The following is a 25983-nucleotide window of genomic DNA, read 5'->3' as shown; positions in this document are numbered from 1 at the left end:
CTGCCAACACGAGCTGGTGGGCTGTGCTGGGGGATCCACCGAGCGAGGGCGGAGGTGGGGAGACTCCTTCGAATCCACCCAGGAAGGGAGCAGGCGGTGCGTGTGGGTGAGGCCTTTAGCAGGGGCCCAGGCCAGCCTGGCAGTGCAAACAGGAAGAGCAGAGGTGCTGGCAGCCAGAAGCCAGGTCGCTAACAGGCTGCGGCAGGATCAGCTCCTTCCTGCGTCCCCCACCGTCTGCTGGGTGTCTGCCATAGGGACAGAGGAAGAGGTGGGCTGAAGCGAGGCCTGAAGCAGTCTGTGGCTTCTCTGGGACCCCCCTGCCAGGAAAGAGATGCCAGCGTGGGACCAAAGACCCAGTGCCACTGTGGTCATCTCCCAAAACATTGGGGTGGCTGGAAGGGTTGGGGGCTGGTGACAGTCACCCACTCTTGTCAGGCCCTGATGATGGCCGGTGGGATCCAGGCAGGCCTGGCTGTTGCTTCCACTCCTTGGGTCTGCCAGATGGTTTCCAACAGATCCCACAGCCCTCCCTCCCCTCCTTCGGTATTGCACAAGGCCCCACCGCAGCTCGGAGGTTTTGCAGGGGGTGGGGAGCCTCAGAGGGGCCAAACTGCCCCCTCTCCTGGACTTGCCTCTGTGTCCCCCATGGGCTTGCTGCCAGCTCCCCGGTTCCCGCCCTGATGGCATTCTGGTCCCCACTGGGGGACAGGAGCCGGAGGAGGCCAGCATCCCTGACGAGAGCAGGGTAGGGATGGCAGGGCACAGGGAGACCCACAGGATGGCACAGGTGGCAGACCTGGCTAACGGTTTCTGGTTTCTATTCCTGTTACGACATCTGGCCCATAGCCTCCAAGAACCTGACCATCCTGAGGCCTCCCTGACGCTGAGCAGGAAGGCTTGGATTTGCCCTGCCATATCCAGGACCAAGCAAGAGTCCGGCTGGGTGAAGGAAGCGAATGAAGCACCACCTTGGCTGAGAGTGGGGTGCAGGCCGGAGATAAGGGAAGTGCTAGCTGGCCACATCTCCAACTCAGTGAAACCAGATCAAAAGGGGAAGGAACTGGACCTCTAGGCCCTGGCCTGCAGGTTGGCCGGAGGGTGGGGGAGGAGAGGGACTCTGGACTTTAGCCTTCCTTTTCCTGGAGCGGGCGCCAGCCCCCTGCCCTCCTGCGTCAGGGACACAACGACTCCTTCCCTTTCCAGCTTGGAAAGCCCCCTCCCTGCCGCCACCCTCATCCTGGGCTGTGGGGCCTGGAGGAAGAGACCTGGAGCCCCCAAGGGCAGCCCTCCCACCTCGCGGTCCTGCTCATCAACAGCTCTTCCCAGCCTGGCCAAGACCCCAGGCCTACCCCCAGCTTGGGACTTGTATGGACATGTGGCCTGGGACAGGGAAAGAAGGCCCTGCCGCTGCCTCGTGTGCCAGAGCCTCGTGTGGACAGACACTCCTAGGACCCCGGGAATCTGGGTTCTGGGACATGGTGTCCTAGAGGGCAGGGGTAGGGTGGGGTGGGGTGGCCCAGTTAGAAGCAGTGGGAGAAAGCTCAGCCTCCTGGCAAAGAGCTGAGCACAGCACATCTGCAGCACCAAGGGCTGGGAGCCGATGGAGGAGGTGACAGGCGAGCAGACAGGCGGTGAGCAGGGGAAGTGGGTGATGCCATAGGGGGAGGGGGTGGCGCTGGCCTGCAGCTCAGTGTGGTACGGCGTCCAAGGGAAGCATGTTTGCTTTCCAGGGCCCTAGGTCTGGGTCCTCGATGTCCGGAGCCCTCTGGGGAGGGGCTGGCTCCAGCCAGGATGGCCTCCCTTTCCCTGAGGCCCAGCAGGCCCTCTCCCGCTCCTGTCTCCTATGCCTGCCCAGAGACCAGCAGGGGTAGGGGGCATGGAAGTGGTCCCAGCTTTGGTGCCCCTCCTGTAACTCCCTCCCCCAGCAGCCAAAGGACTAGAGGGAGGCGGAGTGAGGGTGGTGGTACATGCCAAAGGCCTCCAGGGCGGGGGCAGAGGCGGGGCGGGGGCAGGAAGGTACCCCCGGTTTCCCTCATCGTGGGCAGATAAAAGGACTGTGTCTCCAGGTGGGGCCGGGTGCAACGCGCAACTGTGATTTCAGGGCACCTCTGCCTGGTGGCTGCCGTGATTTGAAAGCGTGGGGCTTCTTGGGTGACTAATTCTGGGAGCTGTAGATGAATAATGCCGGTGAGTGTCTGGAATTCAGGGTGGCTCAGGCTGGGAGGATGGGCTGTGGGTGAGCCCCAGGGAGACAGCCTCTCTTCCTGTGTCCTGCATAGGGCGTGTCTCCATCCAGAAGCTTCGAGCCCTGGGGGGCCTGGCCGGGGTGGTCCTGCTCACAGTCCTCTGGCTGTTGTGGCTACTCCGCTGGGCCCCTGGGGCAGTCCCGGCACCCCAGCCCACACTCACCATCCTCATCTGGCACTGGCCCTTTGCCAACCGGCCTCCAGAGCTGCCCAGCAACACCTGCAGCAGCTACGGCGTGACCCACTGCCACCTGAGCACCAACCGCAGCCTGCTGGCCAGCGCGGATGCCGTGGTTTTCCACCATCGCGAGCTGCAGGCCAGGGGGGCCCGCCTGCCCCTGGCTGAGCGGCCACATGGGCAGCCCTGGGTGTGGGCCTCCATGGAGTCGCCCAGCCACACTCGCGGCCTTGGCCGTCTCCAGGGTATCTTCAACTGGGTGCTCAGCTACCGCCGTGACTCAGACATCTTCGTGCCCTACGGCCGCCTGGAGCCCCGCGAGGGGCCCGCACCACCACTACCAGCCAAGAACGGAGTGGCTGCCTGGGTGGTCAGCAACTTCCAGACGCGGCAGCAGCGCGTGCAGCTGTACCAGCAGCTGGCACCTCACCTGCCGGTGGACGTGTTTGGCCGGGCCAACAGGCGGCCACTGTGCAGCGACTGCCTGCTGCCCACTGTGGCCCGCTACCTCTTCTACCTGGCCTTTGAGAACTCTCAACACCCAGACTACATCACTGAGAAGTTCTGGCGCAACGCACTGGCAGCTGGCACCGTGCCGGTGGTGCTGGGGCCCCCCAGGGCCACCTACGAGGCCTTCGCACCGCCTGATGCCTTCGTGCATGTGGACGACTTCGGCTCGGCCCGAGAGCTGGCTGCCTTCCTCACTGGCATGAACGAGAGTCAGTATCGGCGCTATCTTGCCTGGCGACACCGGCTCCGTGTGCGGCTGTTAGGTGACTGGCGGGAGCGCTTCTGTGCCATCTGTGCCCGCTACCCCCACCTCCCCCGGGACCAGGTCTACCAGGACCTCCAAGGCTGGTTCCAGGCCTGAACTCTGCGAGCAGAGGAGGCAAGGCCGACTGGGAGCAGGCAGTGTGGGTGGACAGCTGGGTGTTGAAATCAAACCACCAGACATCCGGCCCCCCAGGAAACCATCATGCTAATGTGGAGGCTGGGGTGGGAGACCAGTGAGCAAGGATGCGGGAGGAGTCGGCAGGTCTGGCAAGCTGCCTAGAGGAAGAGGCTGGTGGGCATTGGAGCAGGCATTCGGGGGCAGAAGTGAGAGCAGGGAGGGAGTTAGTGGAGGTACGTGTTGCTGAGGCCCTTTGAAGACCAGAGGCTGCTAAGGCCCTCCCTCCACACCAAGATCATATCTTGGGTGGGTCAAGGCTGAACTCTTGACATGGGCATGTGATGATGTGGGGCTGAGACAGGCTGGAGGCAGGGCCCTTGGGGCTGAAGACATGTCACCCTGTGGTTTGTGGGGATGAAACCTGGATCCCCTGAACCTCCTCTGTATCCAAGGTCCCCAGGATGTGCAGGCACGTCGTGTGCCCCGCTCACAATTCTGGAGCCCCAAAGTGTGGACCTGTGTAGGGTGGGGCACTGGGCTGAGCGAGCCAGGTGGTTCTGGGCTTTTTGCAGCCTGTAGTCCACTCGGGGAGGGGCCATTAATCAATAAAAAAACAAAGGACAAGAGTGGCATGTGTCAAGTCTGCTAGGCACAGGGCTTCACATATCCACTCCCCCTTCCTCTCCCCTGCCCACTGCCATTTCATTCTTCTGCCTTCCTGGCAACACTGGCCTCCTTGTCCTGATGGGACCTGCCTGCTCCACCTCAGGGCCTTGTACTTCATCTGCCTGAGATGCCCTCCCCCGCAATGCTCTGCCCACTCCCCCCTCCACTAAATCGCACTGCATCAGAGAGCCTTCCCTGACGCCCAAAAGAGCCTTCCCTGAGCCTTTCCCGAGGGGGTGGACCTAGCAGGCTGCAAGATCAGAAACCTGGCTGGGGGGTCGAACGTGCCCCTTCCTGAAGGCCCTGGGATTTCATTCTCAGGCTAGATCAACGCTTTGTGATGTGGGGCTCCTTCTGAGGGGTGGCGGGTGGCAGTGTGGGCAGTGAGGGGGCACTGAGGAGGGTGCTGCTGCCAGGAAGCCCCTTATGTTTGGCGGCCTGTGGGGCAAGAAGAAAGGCTGATGGTGAGTCTCTGGGGCTTGCTGACAGGGGCCCCAAAATGCTGAGCACATGTGACAGGAGCTTGGGACTTGTTCCTGCCCTATGTGGGGGTGGGCAGCAGGTCGAGGCAGGAAGCTGCCTTCCCTCTTGGCAGTGGCTTGTGGGAAAGGCCTACCAGTGACTTCCTGCCCTGACCTAGCCCCACGTACCGGTGCTGACCGAGGAGAAGGAAATGTACTCCTGCTGAATGGTAGGGTGGGTGGGCAATTGTGCCCCGCTTATCTGCCCAGGCCACCCCTCCTCCCACTTCAAAGAAAGGGGGGGAGCTGCGGCCCTCAAGGGTGCACCCCAGACACTGGACATCATACTTCCAACCGCTCCTATTCACAAGTGGGGAAGCAGGCTGGGAGGAGGTATGAGAGCCGCCCTGTTAGTGCAAGGGGCCGGCCAGCCCTCTGCTGCCCTCTGTTGGCCACCTCGGAATCCACCCTGCAAGCTCCCCATCCAACTAAGGCCGCGCCTCCCGGGGGGCCAGCAGCAGCCTCGCTCTAGGAGGCACGAAATCACCTCTGCGGAATTCACTCGACCCCAAACTCCCTGTGCACAGGCCAGACTCGCCCTCGGATATGGGGAGAAAAATGAGCCACACACAGAGGGGGCAACCTCAGTCTCCCCAAGCACGCTGCCTGCCCAGGGTGCAGTGGGACGGCCAGCAGGTCCCTTCCCCTCCTCCTGATGCAGAGAGTGCAGCCCCGGCAGAGCCCAGCCAGTCCCACCCTGCCATGTGGTTTACCAAGCCGCTCATTCACAAGGGGCACAGGAAACTCCTACAGATGTGACACAGGCCACCTGCAGCCCCTCTCACCAGCCCCACCCCGTTAAGGGGCGCAGGGCAGGACGCTTCCAGGTGGGCGGAATGTTGACTCGGAGCCTTGAGGGTGGTGGCCGCGCTGCACAGGTGGGATGTCCAGCCAGGGCTAAGATCTCCCCAAGCCAAGTGTGGCGGCTGCCCCTCCAGCTCTCAGGGACTGGGACCTGGCTCTTATGTCCAGATGAAATTCCTGCCACCAGTACTGAGAGAGAGGTGGGCGTAGGTGGTGACCTGGTAGGAGCCGAACTTCCCGCAGCATCCCCTCAGGGCGCCCTCGGGGCCAGTAACCACCTTGGGGCGCCTCTGCGGCAGGATTCCAGTGGGGTGAGGGCGGCGCTCAGGCCTGGTGACCCTGGGACAAGAGTGCCCTGGAAGGGGTGAGTCGGCCGTCTGGGTTTAGATGTGGGCTCTTGGGCACATCACTTCAACGCCTGGAGAGATGGGGGTGACCAGGAAGTCTCCGGTGGAGGGCTAGAGCTCCAGGATCCGCCGGGGCCGCGGCGGCGTGGGGCGAGTGGGGTTCCGGGCGGGGTTCCCGGGCCGGGGGCGGGGCGTCGGACGTAGCGCGGCGCCTTTAAGCCGGGGCGGTGCGGGCGGGGAGCAGGCGCGAGTGGCTGTTGCTGCGGCCGCCGGGGCGGAGCCAGCGTGCAGCCGGTCCCGGCGCCGAGACCCCGCCCCCCGCGCGGGCGATGCCGAACAGCGCGGCGGGCGGCGGGCGGCGGGTCCGGCGGGGCGCGCAGACGAGCGGGCCGCGGCGCGGAGGCGGCCGGAGCGCGGCCCCGTCATGGGCTTCCTGCATCAGCTGCAGCTGCTGCTCTGGAAGAACGTGACGCTGAAGCGTCGGAGCCCGGTGAGCGACCCCGCGCCGCGGGCCTGCCGGCCGCCGAGGCCGCGCACAACTGGACCAGCGGCCCGTTCTCCGCGCGCACGTGCGGCGGGCCGGGTCAGGCGCGCGCAGACCCCAGGCGGGCGCGGGGGGCGGCGGGCCCGAGACCCTCCCAGCCGGGCCCCGCCTGCCCCTGCCCTCTCTCCCGCCTCTGGCGAGCGGGCTCGGCCGTGCCCAGCCGAGCTGACTGCCGCGCCCGCTGACATTCGCGGTGCTCGGCTGAGTCACGGGCGCCCTCCGCAGCGCGCTCTTCAGGGCCAACTTCGGGGAAGGGGCGGGGGCGAGGGGGTAGGTGGCCCTGGGGACCCTGGGGTCGAGGGAGGCCCTGGTTCCCACGACAGGGGCCTGGCCTGGGGACTTGATCCAGCTCAGAGGCTCTATGGTCTCTTGGCCCAGCCCTTCTGGAGCCCCTGCGGGGACCCTGACTCTTCCCTCCCTGCACCACCCTTCTGTCCTTGGGCAGCCTCCCCTGTCAACTAGTCCTGGCCATTGCTTTCTCACCATTGGAAATGTCCTTGCTGTGCCAGCCTCGGCCAGCCTGAGTCCCCGCACCCTTTTGTCCTTTGGGGCAGTCCTCCCCAAGGCTGATCCACTGTCTGATCCCCCTGACAGCCTCCTCTGGGGGCCAGATTGTGCTGTTTGGAGCTGTGACCAGCAGGCTCTCCAGTCCTCTGCCCTGTGCTTGGGGCAACCAGGGGTCTGAGAGCTCAGGGCACAGCAGCTGTCAGGGACAGAAGCCTTGGTGAGAAGAGGGCTGGGGCGGTGTGGATGTCGTCATGCTGGCCCTCACTGCTCTGGCCCCAGGAAGGGCAGCAGCACACGCATCGGAGGCCTGGGCAGCTTGGGTTTCTGAATGGGCCCTGGGGATTTTCCAGGATGGGGCCCGGAGCAGGCCAGGGTCTGAGTGGGGGCCTGAGAAGGAGGCATCCTCTTGCCCACCTGGGGCCCAGGCAGCTCCTGTCCCACCTATTCCTGGGACCCCTTGGGCCGACTAGCTTCTGCCTGGGTCTCTCCTTGAGAAGGGCTTTGAAGTGCACAGGGCAGGGTGGCTGTCATCGCCATGGCCTGCCAGGATCTCTCTGGGCACCTGGCCCTGGCGGGGAGCCAGGGTTGGGTACACTCCCTGCCCAGGGCACCGGGGGCTGGCTGGCGCTGGGTCAGGCCTGCAGCCCCAAGCAGCCTCTGATGCCGCTTTCTCCACCCCAGGTTTTGGGTCACTGGGGACAGCAGGGTGGGGCTCGGGAGAAGAAGGGGGATTGGCATATGGACATACATGAGTATCAGCCCCAGGGTTCTTGGCTGGAAGGGGCCCATGGGGGGCTGGGAGCAGAGGCTGGAATGATGCCCCCTGAATCTACTGGGGACCCCAAGGCTCAGGAAAAGGAGTAGTGACTTGCAGGGCACCTGGCAAGCAGGAGGGTTGCCCACTGTCCGACACCCAGGAGTGGCTCCCACTTGCCGGGTTGGGCCTCCCCCAGACCTTCCTGTGCCCCTGCCCCATGGTGGTCCTGGGGCCTGGGTAGGACACCGGAACTTCTTCCTCAGGGTGGACAAGGCCTTGCAGCTGGCACTATGGTGCTGGGGCTGCCCAGAGGCAGGGCGCGCTCCTGCTGGGCCCCCACCTTCCTGGAAGTATCTTGGGCTTCAGAGCTGGGCCCCTGGGCTTGGTCGACATTAGTTTTGCCCTGTGTGCTGTGCACCTCCCTGGGGGAATGGGGTACATCCAGTGGGAATCTTGGTCCGGAGTGTAGGAACCAAGGACCTCTGTGGCTGCTCACTCTCCCTCCCTCTGTGCCTCAGTTTCTCCATCTGTGGGTGTGGCCTATCATAGTTATCTGGACACGGGTCTACCGTGGGGCCACTGGCTGCTCCTGGGGGAGTGACTGGATTACTGTCATCAAATCACCCAGGTGGGAGGCAGTAACTCCATCCTTAGGTTCACCTGTGCCGCCCTTGATACAGCAGGAGGGGGCTCAGGCCCAGGGCGGGCACCCATGCCCCAGGGACAACGTGGGGCACTGAGCTGCTCGCAAGGGACAGGGTGTGAGCACCTTGCCGGCCAGGTGGGGCTGAACCTGTGCTGCCTGCCTGTAACCAGATGCCCCTCTGGCTGCCCGCCTGCCTGCCCAGCAGGCCTCTCCTCCTCCCGCTCCTAGCAGCTCGTGTGCAGCCGTTGCTATAGCAATGAGGAGGCAGTGAGGCCTGTTGCTGCAGTTACGCAGTGGAGGTGCCCAGTGGCGGGGGGTGTGGGTGAGGTTGGCACCACTGCCATGACCTCGGCCTCCTGGGTCGCCGCTTGCAAGCAGCCACCCTCGCCCTGTGGCATGCATACATGTGGCATGCCCCTGTCCCCAGCCTTGTGGGTGCCCGTGACACCTCCTGGGCCAGCCCAGGGCTGGAGCCTGGCTCGGGGAGGGGGTGGAGGCTGGCACAGGCTGGGGCGGGTGTAGGGTGTTCCAGACCACAGAGCACTCTTGTCCAAGCACAGTAAACATAGCAGCAGCTGCCCCAACCCAGGGGAGAGAGGCTCACGCCCTGGGTCAGACAGAGTGCCGCTGGGATGGGGGCTCTGAAGTCTGTTTTGGGGTGGGGGGTGAGGATGCAGGAAACCTGATGCACCTGAGAAGAGCTGGGTGGGGGTGGGGTCAGGACACACCCTTGGGCTGGGCAGGCCCCCCCAGCAGCAGCTGGCCTGGGGACCTCCTCCTCCTCCCACACCCCCTCCCCAAGCTAGAAGAGGTGGGGGTGAGAGTAGTGAAGTCCTTCCGTCCTCCCAGTGAAACAGAGGAAGCCTGCGCCTGCCTTTCCCCCCCCACAGCTCCTTCCCACACAGCAGGTCCCTACAGGGCTCAGCCTGGTGCCCAGCCTGGCGTGGCAGGAGCCCTCCTAGGAACACTGAGCCACCTGGGGTGAGGGAGGGGCCGTGGCAGAAGGAGGTGCTTGTGTGTTGGGACTGGGGACTGTCAGACCCCTGACCAGGCCTCCTCCAGTCAGGCCTCATCTCCCTAGGCCCTGCTGGCGAAGATGGGCGGGGCATGTGCATGGAGCAGAGTGGATGGCAAGCTGGCTGACTGGTCCCTGCTGGCCCTCGGCGTGGCGAGTGGGACCTGGGCTGTGGGGTAGGAGGACTGATTCTCACTTGAGCCAGACAACACTTGCCTTCTTGCCCTTCAAAAAGGCCGTTGAAGGAAGGGCCTGGGTTGACCTTCTGTGGCCCCTGGGGGAGCGCGTGGGGGCTGGGCCAGGCTGGACTGGGCCTGCGAGGAGGGCGTCTGTCTGGCAGGGAGAGGAGGGCTGGGGTCTGTCCTGTCCTGTCCAGCCCTGGGCAGGTGGCCTCACTCCGCCCGCCCTTTCCAGTGGGTCTTGGCTTTCGAGATCTTCATCCCTCTGGTTCTCTTCTTCATCCTGCTGGGGCTGCGGCAGAAGAAACCCACCATCTCTGTGAAGGAAGGTGAGGGTCCTTGGGGTGGGCCCAGGGCACATCTGCGAGGGTGGGGTGAGGCGGGGCAGGCAGCCCTCACTGCATCATGCACGCATGTCGTGTGTGCACGTGACCACATATGTGTGTCCCAGCTCCCACTGGCCCCTCCCCGCCCCCCCCCCTCTGCTCCTGGGCAGTCCATGTTTCTGTGCCCCGCGTGGTCCCTTGCCATGCCTCCTGGCGGGGCTGGAGGATGTGGCTGGCTGTGGTGGCTGGCTGGTGACCACAAGTGACTGAGACGTCCGTTCCTCACTGTTCTCCTCTGTTTTGTTTTGCCCCTCCCCTGCATGGTCTCTTGTCCTCCGCTGCCCGCATGCAGTCTGTAAGTGAGCGGCCGTCTCCTCCTTGCTGGCCCAGGCACAGCGGCAGGATGGCCCTGGGGGGCCTCCTGGTGTGGCTTGAGCACCCCTACCCTCCCTGCTTGCATTAACAGCCTTTCTGGGCCCCGCTGGAGCCTGCAGAGCCCTTGCCCACTGTCAGCAAGGGCTGGCTCTCGGGAGTGGGTAGTGGGTGGTGGGAGTGAAGGGCCACAGAGACTCAGACTCCCAGAGTGTCTCTCTGTGGGGTCGCCTGGTCCTCCTTGCAGGGCTGGGGCACCTGGGCTGGGGCTGGGGCACCTGGCTGCTCTCCCCTGAGACCCTGGTAGGCTCCTGCATTTACTCTGCTAACCAGTTGGCCAGAGAGGTCAGAGGTCACTTCCCAGCAGGGGACCCCATGCGCTCCCCTGGGCTATGTGGGCAGAGACACGCCTGTGGTCCTGGGAGAGGGGTGTCAGGTCACTTTGGCCTTGGCTGGCTGAGGGAAGAGGGGTGCTCTGAGAGTTGTAGGGACTGGATGGGAAGACGCCATTCGACCTCTGACCTGCTGGGGTCATTTGCACCAGAACTCTTGGCCCGGTATTTCCTGTCTGCTGCCTGAAGCTGCTTTTCCTTCCTGACTTTCTCTCGATTTCTCTTCTCGGCCTCTGTCTTCCTTCCCCTCCCCCTCCCCCTTCGTGGTTCCTCCTTTCTCTTCCCTCCTTCCTTGGGCCCTCTCACCCACCCTGTCCCCCCCAGCTTTCTACACGGCTGCGCCCCTCACCTCCGCTGGCATCCTGCCTGTGATGCAGTCACTGTGCCCAGATGGCCAGCGGGATGAGTTTGGCTTCCTGCAGTACGCCAACTCCACGTGAGTGCCACTCCCGAGCCCAGCCACCCGTTCCCCACCCCACCCCAGGGCCTGGTGGCCAGCGGGTGACATCTGATGGTGGTGCAGGGTCACTCAGCTGCTGGAGCGCCTCAACCGTGTGGTGGAGGAGGGCAACCTTTTCGACCCGGAGCGGCCCAGCCTGGGCTCAGGGCTCGAGGCCCTGCACCAGCAGTTGGAGGCCCTCAGCTTGGGCCCCGCCACCAGGGAGAGCCACTTGGACAGGCCCGCAGGTATGTGTAGGGTAGGCTGGGCAGTACGTGTGTGTGTGTGTAGGGGGCCCGAGCTACAGGGTCAGCTGAGTTGGAAATCTGGCTTGGTGACCCTGCCACACCTGGGTTCATCCATCTAAAACGTTGCTCTGAGTTCCCAGGGCACGAGCTCATGGGCCTGGCTGAGCTGCCTGCCACAGTGCTGAGCTGTCGTGCCTGGGATCTGGGCTCTGAGTCTGTTCAGGGCTTGCCCTCAGCTGTCCTCCTGCCTGTCCAGTGTCCTTCTCTCTGGACTCGGTGGCCAGGGACCCGAGGGAGCTGTGGCGTTTCCTGTCTCAAAACCTGTCGCTGCCTAACAGCACGGCCCGGGCTCTCCTGGCTGCTCAGGTGGACCTGCCCGAGGTGAGGTGGGCCAAACACCGGCAGTGAGTGTGTGTCTGCTCTTGGGGGTGGCTCCCAGCCCTGGCTACTCTGCTCTGTCTTCTCCTGCTTGAGGGGAGTGGGGCATGCAGGGCTCTGAGGCAGCTCTGGGGCCAGGTTCGGCAACCCCCTGCCTGAGCCATGGCCCCCTCACACCCCAGGTCTATCGCCTGCTCTTTGGCCCTTCACCTGTCCTGGATGTGGACTCAGGACTCCCCAGGGGTCAGGAGCCCTGGGACCGCCTGAGTGCCAGTTCCCTATTCCAGTTGGAGGTGAGGGGTCTGTTACTGGGACGGGAGGCTGCTGCCTGCCTCTGGGTGGATGTTTCTGCCTGGTGGGTGCAGAAAGGGGCCCCCTGGATCATTCTGAGCCCCTTCTGGGGTGAGGGAGTGTCCTGGGAGTTTGTGGCTGGCATGGTGGGGGAAAGGCAGGATGGTGATGTGTGTCTCCCCCTCACCCCACTGGAGACCCTGGGCAGTCTCAGACCTGGCACAATGGGTAGGACAGGTGAGGCTCTGGCCTCCTTCTAGTTGGGGCTCCTCCCAGCCATTTCCCTGCATTCCGCCCCCAGGAGCTGCTGTTTGCCCCCGCCCTCCTGGAGCAGCTCACGTGTGCACCAGGCTCCAGGGAACTAGGCCGCATACTCACTGTGCCCCAAGGGCAGCAGCCAGCGCTGCAGGGCTACCGGGATACTGTCTGCAGTGGGCAGGCTGCAGCCCGCACCCGGCGCTTTTCTGGGCTGGCCGCTGAGCTCCGGAATCAGCTGGATGTGGCCAAGGTCGCCCAGCAGGTGAGCAGGTCTGCTGTGTGGCTGGAGGAGGTGCCAGCACTCCTGGGGGCCTCCTGGACCTGAGGCTGTGAGTGGGGTGTGCCTGTGGTTGGGTGTCCAGCACCCTCGCGCCCCCACCCTGCCCCGTGTCCTCACCTCAGTCTGTGTCTCCCAGCCCACGGCCAGTGCACCCCTTACCTCCAGGCTGCAGACGCTCACTCAGCCCCGCAGTCTATGGCCCTTTGCTAGGATGCTCCCCGTTCCACCTGACACGCCACACACCTGTAGATCAGTCCCCAGCCTGTCCCCTTCCCTGAGCCTGCATTTCTCCACATGCCCCATTTCCCCTCAGCTGGGCCTGGATGCCGGCAACGGTTCAGCCCCACGGCAGCAGCCACCTCCCCCACGGCGCCTGCAGGCGCTGCTAGAAGACCTGCTGGATGCCCAAAAAGTTCTGCAGGACGTGGACGTTCTCTCGGCCCTGGCTCTGCTGCTGCCACAGGGCGCGTGCGCCGGCCGTGCTCCTGGGTCCCCAGCCAGCAGCCCTGCCGGGACGGCCAACAGCACAGGGGCCGGGGTGGGTACGAGCTCCAACACCACGGTCGAGGAGGGTGCCCCATCTGCTGTGTCCCCAGCCTCTGACACACAGCAGGGCCAGTGCTCCGCCTTCGTGCAGCTCTGGGCTGCCCTACAGCCCATCCTGTGTGGCAACAACCGGTAGGTGGGAGGTAGGGAACCGGTAGGGGTGGGAGCAAACAAGGCAGATGGGGCCAGGCTGACCCCAAGGCCTGGTAGTGACTCCCCAACGTGTCCCCTGGGTACTGGCGCACCGCCCCAACTCCACGCCTCATAGGGCACCCACTCTGAAGTCCCGCCCCCTCCTGTAGTTCTATTCCCACCCTTGAGGTCCCGCCCCACCCCAGGCCTCTCCTGGAAAGCCCCACCTCCACCCCTAACAGTCCGCCCCATCCCCACAGCACCATTGAGCCTGAGGCACTGAGGCGAGGCAACATGAGCTCCCTGGGCTTCACGAGCAAGGAGCAGCGGAACCTGGGCCTTCTCGTGCACCTCATGACCAGCAACCCCAAGATCCTATACGCACCGGCGGGCTCTGAGGCAGACCGCGTCATCCTCAAGGTGTGTGAGTCTGTGCTTCCGGGGCTGGAGCTGCATATGTCCTTTGGGGCCTGAGCTGGAGGAGAGTCTACCGACCCCTGGGCAGAGGAGTCAGTAGAACTGACATAGGAAGGCTGCAGCCAGGCCACGGAGCTTCTTCTATATGGTCATGTGGGGCCGTGGGCGGGTTCAAGGTGCAGGACCACATGGGGGCTGCAGTGTGGGGCACCCATGGGCTGCTGTGGTACAGGGTTCTGGCCTGGCTGGGTGTGGCCAGGGCCAGTCAGTGCTGGTGAGGAAGGAGGATGGGCCGCGTGCAGAAACCTTCCAGAGCAGTGTCCAGTAGGCGAGATGTGGGCCAGGCTGCTTGGTAGTTTGGGGCTGGCTAAGGGCAAGGTGTTCATGGCCATCCTAGGAGAGAGGTCCTGGAACAAGTAGAAACAAGAGCTGGAAATGGCCCAGGCAGGGGAGAGGCTGTGGCGGGGGTCCCTAGGTTGAGTGTGGGCAAGATGAGGGCCAAGTGTCGGTGCTGCTCGAAGGATGCTTGAGAACGGGTCTGAGAAAGGAGCGGGGAGCGCACAGCAGGTGAGCAGGGGAAGTGGGGCAGCATGCTGCCCTGGGAGGGGTCAGCAAGTTTCAGGGGGCCCTGCAGAAAGGTGGGATGGGGAGGGCTCGAAGCTTCCAGGTGGAAGCAAGGCCAGAGCAAGAGTGGCTGTTGCTGGGGGAGGCGAGGGACCTCGCTGGCTGGGGTCCTCGAGTGAGCCCCATGCTCCGTGCCCTCAACCTCTGCAGGCCAACGAGACCTTTGCCTTCGTGGGCAACGTGACCCACTATGCCCAGGTCTGGCTCAACATCTCGGCTGAGATCCGGAGCTTCCTGGAGCAGGGCAGGCTGCAGCAGCACCTACTCTGGCTGCAGCAGGTGCCAGGGGGCCCGTGCTATGGGTGGTGGGGAGCCCACTGTGCCTTGGGTGGGGGCCAGCACAGGCCACCCTCTGAGCTAGCCTTCTGCCCCCAGTATGTGGCGGAGCTGCGGCTGCATCCTGAGGCACTGAACCTCTCGCTGGAGGAGCTGCCGCCCGCCCTGCGCCAGGACAACTTCTCGCTGCCTAATGGCTCTGCCCTCCTGCAGCAGCTGGACACCATTGACAATGCAGCCTGCGGCTGGATCCAGTTCATGTCCAAGGTGGGGTGGGCCAGCCCTACGTGGCTCTGCTGGTGCCCAGAGCCGGTGCCAACGATGCCCCTCCCCCCAGGTGAGCGTGGACATCTTCAAGGGTTTCCCGGATGAGGAGAGCATCGTCAACTACACCCTCAACCAGGCCTACCAGGACAACGTCACAGTGTTCGCCAGTGAGCCGCGGCCCCCAGCCCCTTCTGCAGCCCCTTACCATCCCGGCCCTTGTCGCCCTGCCCCTTCCTCTTCAGCTCCACCTCACCCAGCTCCTGTCCCTGCCTGCTCTCTGCAAGTCCCCATCCCCCGTCTTGGTCACTTCACCCCCCCCATCCTGCCCCTTGTCCTGTCCCAGGCGTGATCTTCCAGACACGCAAGGATGGCTCCTTGCCGCCCCACGTGCACTACAAGATTCGCCAAAACTCGAGCTTCACCGAGAAAACCAACGAGATCCGCCGAGCCTATTGGCGGCCGGGGCCCAACACCGGGGGCCGCTTCTACTTCCTGTACGGCTTCGTCTGGATCCAGGGTGAGGCCCGGCCCTGGGTTCGTGGGGGGCGGGGCCACCGCACCTGCTGACGGCCAACCCCGCCCACAGATATGATGGAGCGCGCCATCATCAACACCTTTGTGGGGCACGATGTGGTGGAGCCGGGCAGCTATGTGCAGATGTTCCCCTACCCCTGCTACACGCGGGATGAGTGAGTTCGGGGCACCTGGGGGTGGGGGCAGGGCCGAGCCCACCCCTCACGCCCCTGTTCCCACCCCAGTTTCCTGTTTGTCATCGAGCACATGATGCCACTCTGCATGGTGATTTCCTGGGTCTACTCCGTGGCCATGACCATCCAGCACATTGTGGCAGAAAAGGAGCACCGGCTGAAGGAGGTGGGGTGGGGGCAGAGGGGGGTGTGGGGGTGGGGGCAGCTGCGGGCCTTCTCCCACCCTGCCCTGCCCCAAAGCTCCCTACTGTACTGCCCGCCTGGCCATAGGTGATGAAGACCATGGGCCTCAATAATGCCGTGCACTGGGTGGCCTGGTTCATCACGGGCTTTGTGCAGCTGTCCATCTCGGTGACGGCGCTCACCGCCATCCTCAAGTACGGCCAAGTCCTCATGCACAGCCACGTGCTTATCATCTGGCTCTTTCTGGCCGTCTACGCCGTGGCCACCATCATGTTCTGGTGAGCGTTGTGTGACTGGTGGGCTGGGAGGGGGTGTCCCTCAGGGTTACCCAGAAAACACAGACAGCCCGGCTTGGAGCCCCTCTGTGCCCCAGCAAGGGGCAGGAGGAGGCATTGGCTGTGGCTGATGGCCTATGGCCCCACCTGCCCCAGCTTCCTGGTGTCCGTGCTATACTCCAAGGCCAAGCTGGCCTCGGCCTGCGGAGGCATCATCTACTTCCTGAGCTATGTGCCTTACATGTACGTGGCCATCCGCGAGGAGGTGGCCCACGATAAGATCACTGCCTTCGAGAAGTGCATTGCGGTAAGGACTGTGGTGAGCAGGGTGGGGTGGGGCGTGGCAGCGGTCCCCTTTCCCCCACTGACCCCACTATCTCCTCAGTCCCTGATGTCCACAACAGCCTTTGGCCTGGGCTCCAAGTACTTTGCCCTGTACGAGGTGGCGGGCGTGGGCATTCAGTGGCACACGTTCAGCCAGTCCCCTGTGGAAGGGGACGACTTCAACTTGCTCCTGGCTGTCACGATGCTGATGGTGGATGCGGTGGTCTATGGCGTGCTCACGTGGTACATTGAAGCTGTGCACCCAGGTACTGGCCAGCCCTTTGGTGGGGTGAAGATGGGGGAGGCTGCAGCTCCCTGGGGGGCACATGGCCAGTAACACCAGGCCCTGGCTCAGTCTCCCCCCCACCCAACCCCCAGGCATGTACGGGCTGCCCCGGCCCTGGTACTTCCCACTGCAGAAGTCCTACTGGCTGGGCAGTGGGCGGACAGAGGCGTGGGAATGGAGCTGGCCGTGGGCTCGTGCCCCGCGCCTTAGCGTCATGGAGGAGGACCAGGCCTGTGCCATGGAGAGTCGGCGCTTGGGTGAGGCGGGAGCCAGGGTGGAGGCTGGGGCAGTCGCTGGGTTTCGGGGACCTGGGGCAGCCTTAGCGCTGACCCGTGGCTGTGATACAGAGGAGACTCGCGGCATGGAGGAGGAGCCCACCCACCTGCCTCTAGTCGTCTGCGTGGACAAGCTCACCAAGGTCTACAAGAACGACAAGAAGTTGGCCTTGAATAAGCTGAGCCTGAACCTCTATGAGAATCAGGTGGTGTCCTTTCTGGGCCACAATGGGGCTGGCAAGACCACCACCATGTGAGTGTCAGGGCTGGGTGGGAAGTCCCTGACCAAGTGGGCGGCTGGGTGGGCTTCCTGCAGGAGGCGGGGATTGTGACCCTGCCCATCCGCCCAGGTCTATCCTCACTGGTCTGTTCCCGCCCACTTCGGGTTCAGCCACCATCTATGGGCATGACATCCGCACGGAGATGGATGAGATCCGCAAGAACCTGGGCATGTGTCCACAGCATAACGTGCTCTTTGACCGACTCACAGTGGAGGAGCATCTGTGGTTCTACTCCCGGCTCAAGAGCATGGCTCAGGGGGAGATCCGAAAGGAGATGGACAAGTGGGTGGGGTGGGGCGGGGTTCTGGGTGTAAGGGGAGGGTCCGTGGGGCAGAGGTGGGGCCCAGGGGTGGGGCGGGGCCCAGGGGCTGTGGCTGAGGTTCCCATGGTCCTGGTCCCACGTGCTCTGTCTGGCCTAAAGGATGATTGAAGACCTGGAGCTCTCCAACAAGCGGCACTCACTGGTGCAGACGCTATCGGGTGGCATGAAGCGCAAGCTCTCTGTGGCCATTGCCTTTGTGGGTGGCTCCCGCGCCATCATACTCGATGAGCCCACAGCTGGTGTGGACCCCTATGCGCGCCGTGCCATCTGGGACCTCATCCTGAAGTATAAGCCTGGTGAGCGGGGCGCTGGGTGGGTGTGGGTACCCTTGGCTGGCCCCACCCGGCCCCGCCCCCACCCTCTAACCCTGATCCTACATCCCCCAGGCCGCACCATCCTCCTGTCCACCCATCACATGGACGAGGCTGACCTGCTCGGGGATCGCATTGCCATAATCTCCCACGGGAAGCTGAAATGCTGTGGCTCCCCGCTGTTCCTCAAGGGCGCCTATGGGGACGGCTACCGCCTCACGCTGGTTAAGCGTCCTGCTGAGCCAGGGGTCCCCCAAGGTCTGTGCTGAGATCGCTGAGCTGGTCTGGGGCCTGCTGCCCCAGGAATATGTTCCCAAGACCAGTGAGGTAGAGGGGCTACGCCCTTGCCATTTCCCCAGTGGGCCCAGGACGCCTGCTCAGGCCTGGCTCACCCTGTCCCCAGGCCCCCACCTGGACCTGGCTGTGCTCTCATAGGGGTGCCTGTTCCCTAGCCCCTGGGTGAAGCTTCTCCTTACTCCCCTATCCTAGAGCCAGGGCTGATGTCTAGCCCCCCAGGTCGGGCCCAGCTGAGCAGCTGCTCGGAGCCCCAGGTTTCCCAGTTCATCCGCAAGCATGTGGCTTCCTGCCTGCTGGTCTCTGACACGAGCACGGAGCTCTCCTACATCCTGCCCAGCGAGGCCGCCAAGAAGGGGGCCTTCGAGCGTCTTTTCCAGGTGTGGAAGCAGGGAGGGGTTCAGGTGGCGCTTGAGGAGTTGGAGGAGGCCCGGTACAGGGGTGGAAGAGCTGGCGCCAGTGGAGGGGCGGGGCTGGTGGAGGGGCGGGGCTGATGGAGGGGCAGGGCGCAGCCCGCCCTCTGGCCCACTCTGCTGTGGGCCTCACCCAGCCCTTTCACAGCATCTGGAGTGCAGTCTGGACGCATTACACCTGAGCAGCTTCGGGCTCATGGACACGACGCTAGAGGAGGTGTTTCTCAAGGTGTCAGAGGAAGACCAGTCGCTGGAGAACAGTGAGGCTGGTGAGAGGCTCCTGAGCTGCTGTCCTGCCCTGCTCCACCCCACCCCACCAGGCTGAAACTCAGGGCTAGGCTGCTCACTCTTCCTGTTTCTGGTGGCCAAGGATCCTGATTGAGAGCAAAGGCCTAGGACTCCCCAAGGTCATCCTGGGGCTGGGGGGTCCCAGGTGGGTGGATGAGAGTGGCGCAGGCGTGGAGGTGGCAGGCAGTCCCGAGCCTCCTCCTCTCTCCCCTCTCCCTGGCTCCTGTTGCATGGCAGATGTGAAGGAGTCCAGGAAGGACATGCTGCCGGGGACAGAGGGCCTGGCCTCCTTGGGGGAGGCGCACGCAGGGAACCTGGCCCGGTGTGCGGAGCTGGCCCAGTCACAGGCCTCACTGCAGTCGTCAGTGGGCTCTGCCCGTGGGGATGAGGGAGCTGGCTATGCTGACGTGTACGGCGACTACCGCCCCCTCTTCAACAACCTGCAGGACCCCGACAACGTCAGCTTGCAAGGTGGGGGGCAGCTGGGTGGGGCTGGGTAGGGTCCCTGGAGGGTGGCGTTGGGCCGCCTGCTCAGCCCTGCCTCCCTGTGCAGAGGCCGAGGCGGAGGCCCTTACGCGGGTTGGCCAGGGTAGCCGCAAACTGGAAGGCTGGTGGCTGAAGCTGCGCCAGTTCCACGGGCTCTTGGTGAAGCGCTTCCACTGTGCCCGCCGCAACTCCAAGGCACTGTCCTCGCAGATCCTGCTCCCCGCCTTCTTTGTCTGTGTGGCCATGACCGTGGCGCTCTCCGTCCCTGAGATCGGTACATCCGCTTCACTGCGCAGAGGGGCTTCCCGGACTAGTATCCTACCTGGGTGGGACTGTGGCTCTGCCTTGCTCCTGAGCCACTTCGGGGTCCTCCCAGCTCAGGGCCTGGGCACTGCATCTGAGATGGGTGGACACCCCGCAGGATTCATGCCTTCTTGGAGCCCTGGCCTCGAGCTGGGGCCTCATGGGATTGGAATTAAGGGACCTGGGCCTGGGGCTGCTGGCAAGTGCTCAGGACTCACTTGGGCTGCCCCACACACCCTGCCAGGTGACCTGCCCCCGTTGGTCCTGTCACCCTCCCAGTACCACAACTACACCCAGCCCCGCGGCAATTTCATCCCTTACGCCAACGAGGAACGCCGGGAGTACCGGTGAGGCCACCCACCAGGTAGCTGCGGTGGGCAGAGACGAAATTCGAGAGCTGGGGCAGGTGGGCACCCATGTCCCCACCTAGACTCATGCTGTGGGTTCCCCCAGATTTCAGCTCTCGCCTGACGCCAGTCCCCAGCAGCTCATGAGCACATTCCGGCTGCCATCGGGTGTGGGCGCCACTTGTGTGCTCAAGTCTCCAGCCAACGGCTCCCTGGGCTCCACGCTGAACTTGAGCAGCGGCGAGTCACGCCTGCTGGCCGCGCGGTTCTTCGACAGCATGTGCCTGGAATCCTTCACACAGGGGCTACCTCTGTCCAACTTTGTGCCACCCCCACCCTCGCCCGCTCCATCCGACTCCCCAGTGTCCCAGGATGAGGACCCACTGCAGGCCTGGAACACCTCCCTGCCTCCCACCTCCGGGCCAGGTACTGGCTCTCGGGGCTTCCTGGGGATGTGGGGTGGAGCAGGCCCGACTGACTGCCCGCTGTGCCCACAGAGAACTGGACATCAGCGCCCTCCCTGCCACGCCTGGTGCGGGAGCCTGTCCGCTGCACCTGCTCCACACAGGGCACTGGCTTCTCCTGCCCCAGTGGTGTGGGCGGGCACCCGCCCCAGATGCGTGTGGTCACAGGCGACATCCTGACCGACATCACCGGCCACAACGTCTCCGAGTACCTGCTGTTCACCTCTGACCGCTTCCGGTTGCACCGGTGAGCTGGGATGGAGGCACATGCTGGCTGTGGGCTAGGGACAGCCACCCACTGCCCACCTGGCCTCACTGCCCCTCGATCTGCCTGTCCAGGTATGGGGCCATCACCTTCGGCAACGTGCAGAAGTCCATCCCGGCCTCGTTTGGCGCCCGGGCCCCAGCCATGGTGCGGAAGATGGCTGTGCGCCGGGCAGCCCAGGTGAGCACCGCCTGGCCCCAGGCGCCACGGGGTCCGGCCCTCGCCTAGGTCTGCAGGGACCCACAGGCTCTTGGGGTCTTCCTGTGCCCCCCCAGGTTTTCTACAACAATAAGGGTTACCACAGCATGCCCACCTACCTCAACAGCCTCAACAACGCCATCCTGCGTGCCAACCTGCCCAAGAACAAGGGCCACCCAGCGGCCTATGGTGAGTCGGGGCGAGACAGGTGAGGGTGGGTGGTGTGGAGTAGGTACCTGAGGCTGTCCTTCATTGTGCCACAGGCATCACTGTCACCAACCACCCCATGAACAAGACGAGCGCCAGCCTCTCCCTGGATTACCTGTACGTGTGGGGGCAGGGGCAGGGGCACCCCAGTGAGACTGGGCCAGGGCAGGGCTGAAGGCTACCTCACCCCCAGGCTGCAGGGCACAGATGTGGTCATCGCCATCTTCATCATCGTGGCCATGTCCTTCGTGCCGGCTAGCTTCGTGGTCTTCCTGGTGGCCGAGAAGTCCACCAAGGCCAAGCACCTACAGTTTGTCAGCGGCTGCAACCCCGTCATCTACTGGCTGGCGAACTACGTGTGGGACATGGTGCGCCACTCCCCAGGGCCTTGACCCCCAGAGCCCTGGCCATCCTGTCAGCCTGTCCGCTGCCAGGCCCGTCTGTCCTGCCCCTAGCCCCTCACTCCTGCCCCCAGGCCCTCACCCTTGCCCCTCACCAGTCATCCCTGCTCTGACAGCTAAACTACCTGGTCCCAGCAACCTGCTGCGTCATCATCCTGTTTGTGTTCGACTTGCCGGCCTATACGTCACCCACCAACTTCCCTGCCGTGCTCTCCCTCTTCCTGCTGTATGGGTAAGGGGGATCGGGTAGGGGGAGTGAGTGCAGGGTGGGCTCAGGCGCCTGCTGACTGCCACCCACCTGCCCACCTACAGGTGGTCCATCACCCCCATCATGTACCCGGCTTCCTTCTGGTTTGAGGTCCCCAGCTCGGCCTATGTGTTTCTTATCGTCATCAATCTCTTCATTGGCATCACGGCCACTGTGGCCACCTTTCTGCTGCAGCTCTTTGAGCATGACAAGGTATGGCCAGCAGGGTGTCAGGGCGAGGGGGGCAGCAGGGCTGAGGCTGTGCCTGTGACCCACTGTGACCCTCCAGGACCTGAAGGTTGTCAACAGTTACCTGAAAAGCTGCTTTCTCATTTTCCCCAACTACAATCTGGGCCATGGGCTCATGGAGATGGCCTACAACGAGTACATCAACGAGTATTATGCCAAGATCGGTGAGGCGGGCAGGCGGGCCCAGGGCAGGCGGGCAGTAGGGACCCACAAGGTTTTGTCACAGGGCGGGGGGTGGGAGGGTTGCAGGGGACCTTGGGGTGGGGGTCAGGGCGGGCAGGGGCAGTTGGGGCCCTTGGGTGGGGGGGTGGACAGCATGCGCCTCTGGGTGGGGAGGACAGAGAGGGTCATACTTGGCTCCAGAGATCAGGGAGTTCCAGGAGTGGGGGGCAAATGGGGGCTCTCAAGGTCCCAGGCACAGGCCCTGAGTCGCCTGCCCCACAGGCCAATTTGACAAGATGAAGTCCCCATTCGAGTGGGATATTGTCACCCGGGGACTGGTGGCCATGACGGTAGAGGGCGTCGTGGGCTTCTTCCTCACCATCATGTGCCAGTATAACTTCCTGCGGCAGCCACAGTGAGTGCGGGCCGACGGCGCGTGGGCGAGCGCGTGGTGGTGTCGGGGCAGGTGGCTTGGCTGGACTCTGCCCTGTTCCCGCAGGCGCATGCCGGTTTCCACCAAACCTGTGGAGGACGATGTCGATGTGGCCAGCGAGCGGCAGCGAGTGCTGCGGGGGGACGCCGACAATGACATGGTCAAGATTGAGAACCTGACCAAGGTGGGCCTCGGGCACGGGAAGGGGGCTGCCTCCAGTGTCGGGCGAGGCTCGGTGTGGGCGTGGGGCCCATGTGGGGACGTGGCTAAGGGAGAGGTAGGGCAGGTGCCAGATGTAGCTCTAGGACAAGGCAGGACTCCGTGGGACATGGTTGAGGGGCCGGTGGGGCTCAGCGGGGCCGGTTGCGGGGAGTACTCTGGGCAGGGGCAGGACCCCGGGGGGGCATGCGGTTTAGGGTGAGGTGGGCCAGTGGCACCTTGCTGCCCCTCTGAGTGGACAGCCCCTCACCTCTGCCAGGTGTACAAGTCTCGGAAGATTGGCAGCATCCTGGCTGTGGACCGACTGTGCCTGGGCGTGCGTCCTGGCGAATGCTTCGGCCTCCTTGGTGTCAACGGTGCAGGCAAGACCAGCACCTTCAAGATGCTGACGGGTGACGAGAGCACGACGGGGGGCGAGGCCTTTGTCAACGGGCACAGGTGAGGGCGTGCGGGCCTGGGTGGGCACCCCGGCTGGTGGGGTGACTTCACCCGGTGCTGACCACATTGTGTCCCCAGTGTGCTCAAGGAGCTACTCCAGGTCCAGCAGAGCCTGGGGTACTGCCCGCAGTTTGATGCCCTGTTCGACGAGCTCACAGCCCGGGAGCACCTGCAGTTGTACACGCGGCTCCGCGGCATCCCCTGGAAGGACGAGGCCCAGGTAAGGGTCGCCCAGGCGGGGCAGGGGTCGGCGGGGAGGGTGAGCCCCTGACTCCTGTTCTCCCCCCAGGTGGTGAAGTGGGCACTGGAGAAGCTGGAGCTGACCAAATATGCCGACAAGCCAGCTGGTACCTACAGTGGAGGCAACAAGAGAAAGCTGTCTACGGCCATTGCCCTCATCGGGTACCCTGCCTTTGTCTTCCTGGTGAGCCTGGGGCAGTCAAGTACCCCACTTTTGTGTTCCTGGTGAGCCCAGGCGGGAGGTGGCTGGGTTGGGGAACTGGGCGGAGTAAGGGAGGTGCAGGAGCTAAGCCTGGCACGACCCCCAGGACGAGCCCACCACAGGTATGGACCCCAAGGCCCGACGCTTCCTCTGGAATCTCATCCTCGACCTTATCAAGACAGGACGCTCAGTGGTGCTGACGTCACACAGGTGTGTGTGGACCCCTCCACCCCCTGCCCCTGCCCCACCCACCCCGTGCAAGCCCATGTGTCTCCATCTGCAGCATGGAGGAATGTGAGGCACTGTGCACGCGGCTGGCCATCATGGTGAACGGACGCCTGCGCTGTCTGGGCAGCATCCAGCACCTGAAGAATCGGTGAGAGGAGGGAGCCCGTGTGGGTCTGGGGCCGCTGGGTGGCTCCCTGGGGTGACTGGAGCTCTGGCCATGGGCCTATCTGGCAGGTTTGGGGATGGCTACATGATCACGGTGAGGACCAAGAGCAGCCAGCACGTGAAGGATGTGGTGCGGTTCTTCAACCGGAACTTCCCGGAGGCTGTGCTCAAGGTGGGCAGGGACGCCGTGGTGGGGGTGGGGCATGGCCCAAGCGGCCTCTGACCTCCTGACCTCTGCATCCCCAGGAGCGGCACCACACGAAGGTGCAGTACCAGCTGAAGTCGGAGCACATCTCGCTGGCTCAGGTGTTCAGTAAGATGGAGCAGGTGGTGGGCGTGCTGGGCATTGAGGACTACTCTGTCAGCCAGACCACCCTGGACAACGTAAGTGCCACCCGCCCACCCCACGCCCCACCTCCGCCAGTCCCGCCCATCCCCTCTCTGCCTGCCCCACCCCCACAGACCTTTCCCCCTCTCTGTCCACCAGGTATTTGTGAACTTCGCCAAGAAACAGAGCGACAACTTGGAGCAGCAGGAGACAGAACCACCTTCAGCCCTGCAGTCCCCACTGGGCCGCCTGCTCAGCCTGTTCCGGACACGGCCCACGCCCACCGAGCTGCGGGCGCTTGTGACCGACGAGCCTGAGGACCTGGACACAGAGGACGAGGGCCTCATCAGCTTTGAGGAGGAACGGGTGAGCCGGGTGCAGGCTCCGGGCGCCAGGCTGGCCAGAGGCTCCGCGATCCGGGTGACTGGCCACAGGGACTCCTGCTGTCTGCAGCTCAGGGACAGAGGACCCACCTGATGCTCAGGGATAAAGGGGACGTGGGAAGCACAGGCACAGGCAGAGGGCACACACCCACTGTGACCCTTCAGCACGTGGCAGTTGGAGGGGCCTCGGAGATAGGTAGAGCAGAGGTGGACAGGGGCCAGAAGAGCTGTGGATGCAGTGGCCCCCAGACTGGGAGATGGAGGTGGGAGACACCGTGTCCAGTCTGGGGTGGGGGAGTGCTGGGTGCCACGTGCCTCCCTGAGCCTGGCCCGCCTGCTGTCTACCAGGCCCAGCTCTCCTTCAACACGGACACGCTCTGCTGACCACCAGGAGCTGGCTCGACACGGCTGAGGGAGAGAAGTCAGGCAGTGGCCCAGGCCCCACCTGTGCCCCCAATGCCATCTGCGGGGCCCTGGAGTGGGAGGTCCAGGACCAAGGGCCCCAGCCCCTCCAGCCCCCTGCCCATCCTCAGCCCTGCCCGTGGCCACTGTGCCACCCTCCTTTCATTGTGCCAAAGGCTGGCCTGGCCCTGGGCTGTGACACCCTCACCCTGCTCTGCCTTAAAGCCTTGGGGCGAGAGCACCTCGCCTCTGCCCCTGCCCAGCTCTGCCCACCACCCCCAGGGCCACTGGGGTGACACCTGATTTTAGGTACCACACATCCCTCTGCTGGCCAGGCCTGGGCCTGGCTTCCTGAACCGGCTTTTCTCTTACATACAATTTGGAAGTTGGCTGTCGCATGCCTGGGGCACAGTGTGGGTGGGTTAGGTCCCACCTGCAGGCACCTATTTGTTTTGCTATGGGAAGAGGCTTCCTCACCCTGGTTTCATGCTGGGAGCTCATCACCGAGGGGCTGCCACAGGGCAGCGGCTGGGTAGCAGGAGTGGAGAAGCCGGCCACACTGGCCAGGCCAAGATCCAGACCCCTCCCCACCCCCTTCAGCTGCCACTGCTCTCCCACCCAACTTGGCACCCTGCCCGCCCGCCCACCCAGGAGCCGGACCTGTACATAACGCACAGATGTTTGTTTTAAATAAATAAACAAAAAGTCCATGTAGGCCTGCGTGTGTGTGTGGGGGGGTGTGTTGGGATGCAGATGGCCCCTGCCCTGCAGGCTTGCCTGCAGTTTCCTGGAGTCGTGGGCTCAGCATGGGAGCAGGGCAGTGGGGTCAGCCTGGAGGAGGGGTGGGCTTCTCATGCCTCTCATGCCCCGCTGCTACAGGTAGGGAGACTGAGGCAGGGGCCATCTGTCACTCCCCTCCCTCTGCACCTCCACAGCCTGGACTCCCTGTGCTCAGGGCACCAATGGACAATGGGGTTTTCATGGTGAGGGCCTGGTGGCAGGTCCTAAGTGGGCTTTGCTGTGTCAGTGTTGTCCTATGTGCTCTGCTGCTTTCTCCAGGGGCCTGGTGCCCATGCAGGGCCTGTGGGTGGTGTGTGCTGGGTTATCTG

The 25983-nt window shown here is 64.1% G+C and overlaps 2 protein-coding genes across 2 annotated transcripts; both read left to right on the top strand.

Moving 5' to 3' along the window:
* The first annotated feature begins 1692 nt into the window (after positions 1 to 1692).
* FUT7 (fucosyltransferase 7) lies at positions 1693 to 3920 on the top strand. The gene is made up of 2 exons (XM_081065962.1): positions 1693 to 2187; positions 2280 to 3920. Exons 1-2 carry the CDS (start codon positions 2175 to 2177, stop codon positions 3293 to 3295), a joined length of 1029 nt encoding a protein of 342 aa, XP_080922088.1. The 5' UTR covers positions 1693 to 2174; the 3' UTR covers positions 3296 to 3920.
* Positions 3921 to 5975: 2055 nt separating this feature from the next.
* On the top strand, positions 5976 to 25588 carry ABCA2 (ATP binding cassette subfamily A member 2). Its single transcript, XM_081067618.1, has 48 exons — positions 5976 to 6144; positions 9538 to 9631; positions 10717 to 10828; positions 10916 to 11079; positions 11336 to 11460; positions 11640 to 11750; positions 12050 to 12268; positions 12600 to 12964; positions 13225 to 13384; positions 14156 to 14284; positions 14381 to 14548; positions 14619 to 14715; positions 14892 to 15065; positions 15135 to 15237; positions 15307 to 15421; positions 15526 to 15716; positions 15870 to 16020; positions 16099 to 16303; positions 16416 to 16580; positions 16671 to 16851; positions 16949 to 17161; positions 17301 to 17497; positions 17588 to 17770; positions 18002 to 18186; positions 18368 to 18488; positions 18745 to 18978; positions 19061 to 19267; positions 19541 to 19643; positions 19750 to 20069; positions 20141 to 20354; positions 20447 to 20552; positions 20648 to 20759; positions 20834 to 20894; positions 20971 to 21145; positions 21295 to 21410; positions 21491 to 21638; positions 21715 to 21838; positions 22119 to 22251; positions 22336 to 22453; positions 22748 to 22926; positions 23005 to 23146; positions 23216 to 23350; positions 23475 to 23578; positions 23652 to 23744; positions 23831 to 23933; positions 24008 to 24145; positions 24249 to 24455; positions 24821 to 25588. The coding sequence occupies exons 1-48, from the start codon at positions 6079 to 6081 to the stop codon at positions 24854 to 24856; spliced, it is 7302 nt and encodes a 2433-aa protein (XP_080923744.1). The 5' UTR covers positions 5976 to 6078; the 3' UTR covers positions 24857 to 25588.
* Positions 25589 to 25983: the final 395 nt, after the last annotated feature.

This window comes from Rhinolophus hipposideros (genome assembly GCF_964194185.1).
Source record: "Rhinolophus hipposideros genome assembly, chromosome: 11".
In the NCBI taxonomy this organism is placed as follows: Eukaryota; Metazoa; Chordata; class Mammalia; order Chiroptera; family Rhinolophidae; genus Rhinolophus; species Rhinolophus hipposideros.
This window is presented reverse-complemented; position numbering and strand designations above follow the sequence as displayed.

What these genes read in the sequence shown, in the direction of transcription:
- ABCA2 (XM_081067618.1), top strand. Translation starts at nt 6,079, where the DNA reads ATGGGCTTCCTGCATCAGCTGCAGCTGCTGCTCTGGAAGAACGTGACG. An exon ending in ATCCGAAAGGAGATGGACAA is followed by an intron (nt 17,162 to 17,300) that starts GTGGGTGGGGTG and finishes TCTGGCCTAAAG; the next exon opens with GATGATTGAAGACCTGGAGC. An exon ending in TCCCGGAGGCTGTGCTCAAG is followed by an intron (nt 23,934 to 24,007) that starts GTGGGCAGGGAC and finishes CTGCATCCCCAG; the next exon opens with GAGCGGCACCACACGAAGGT.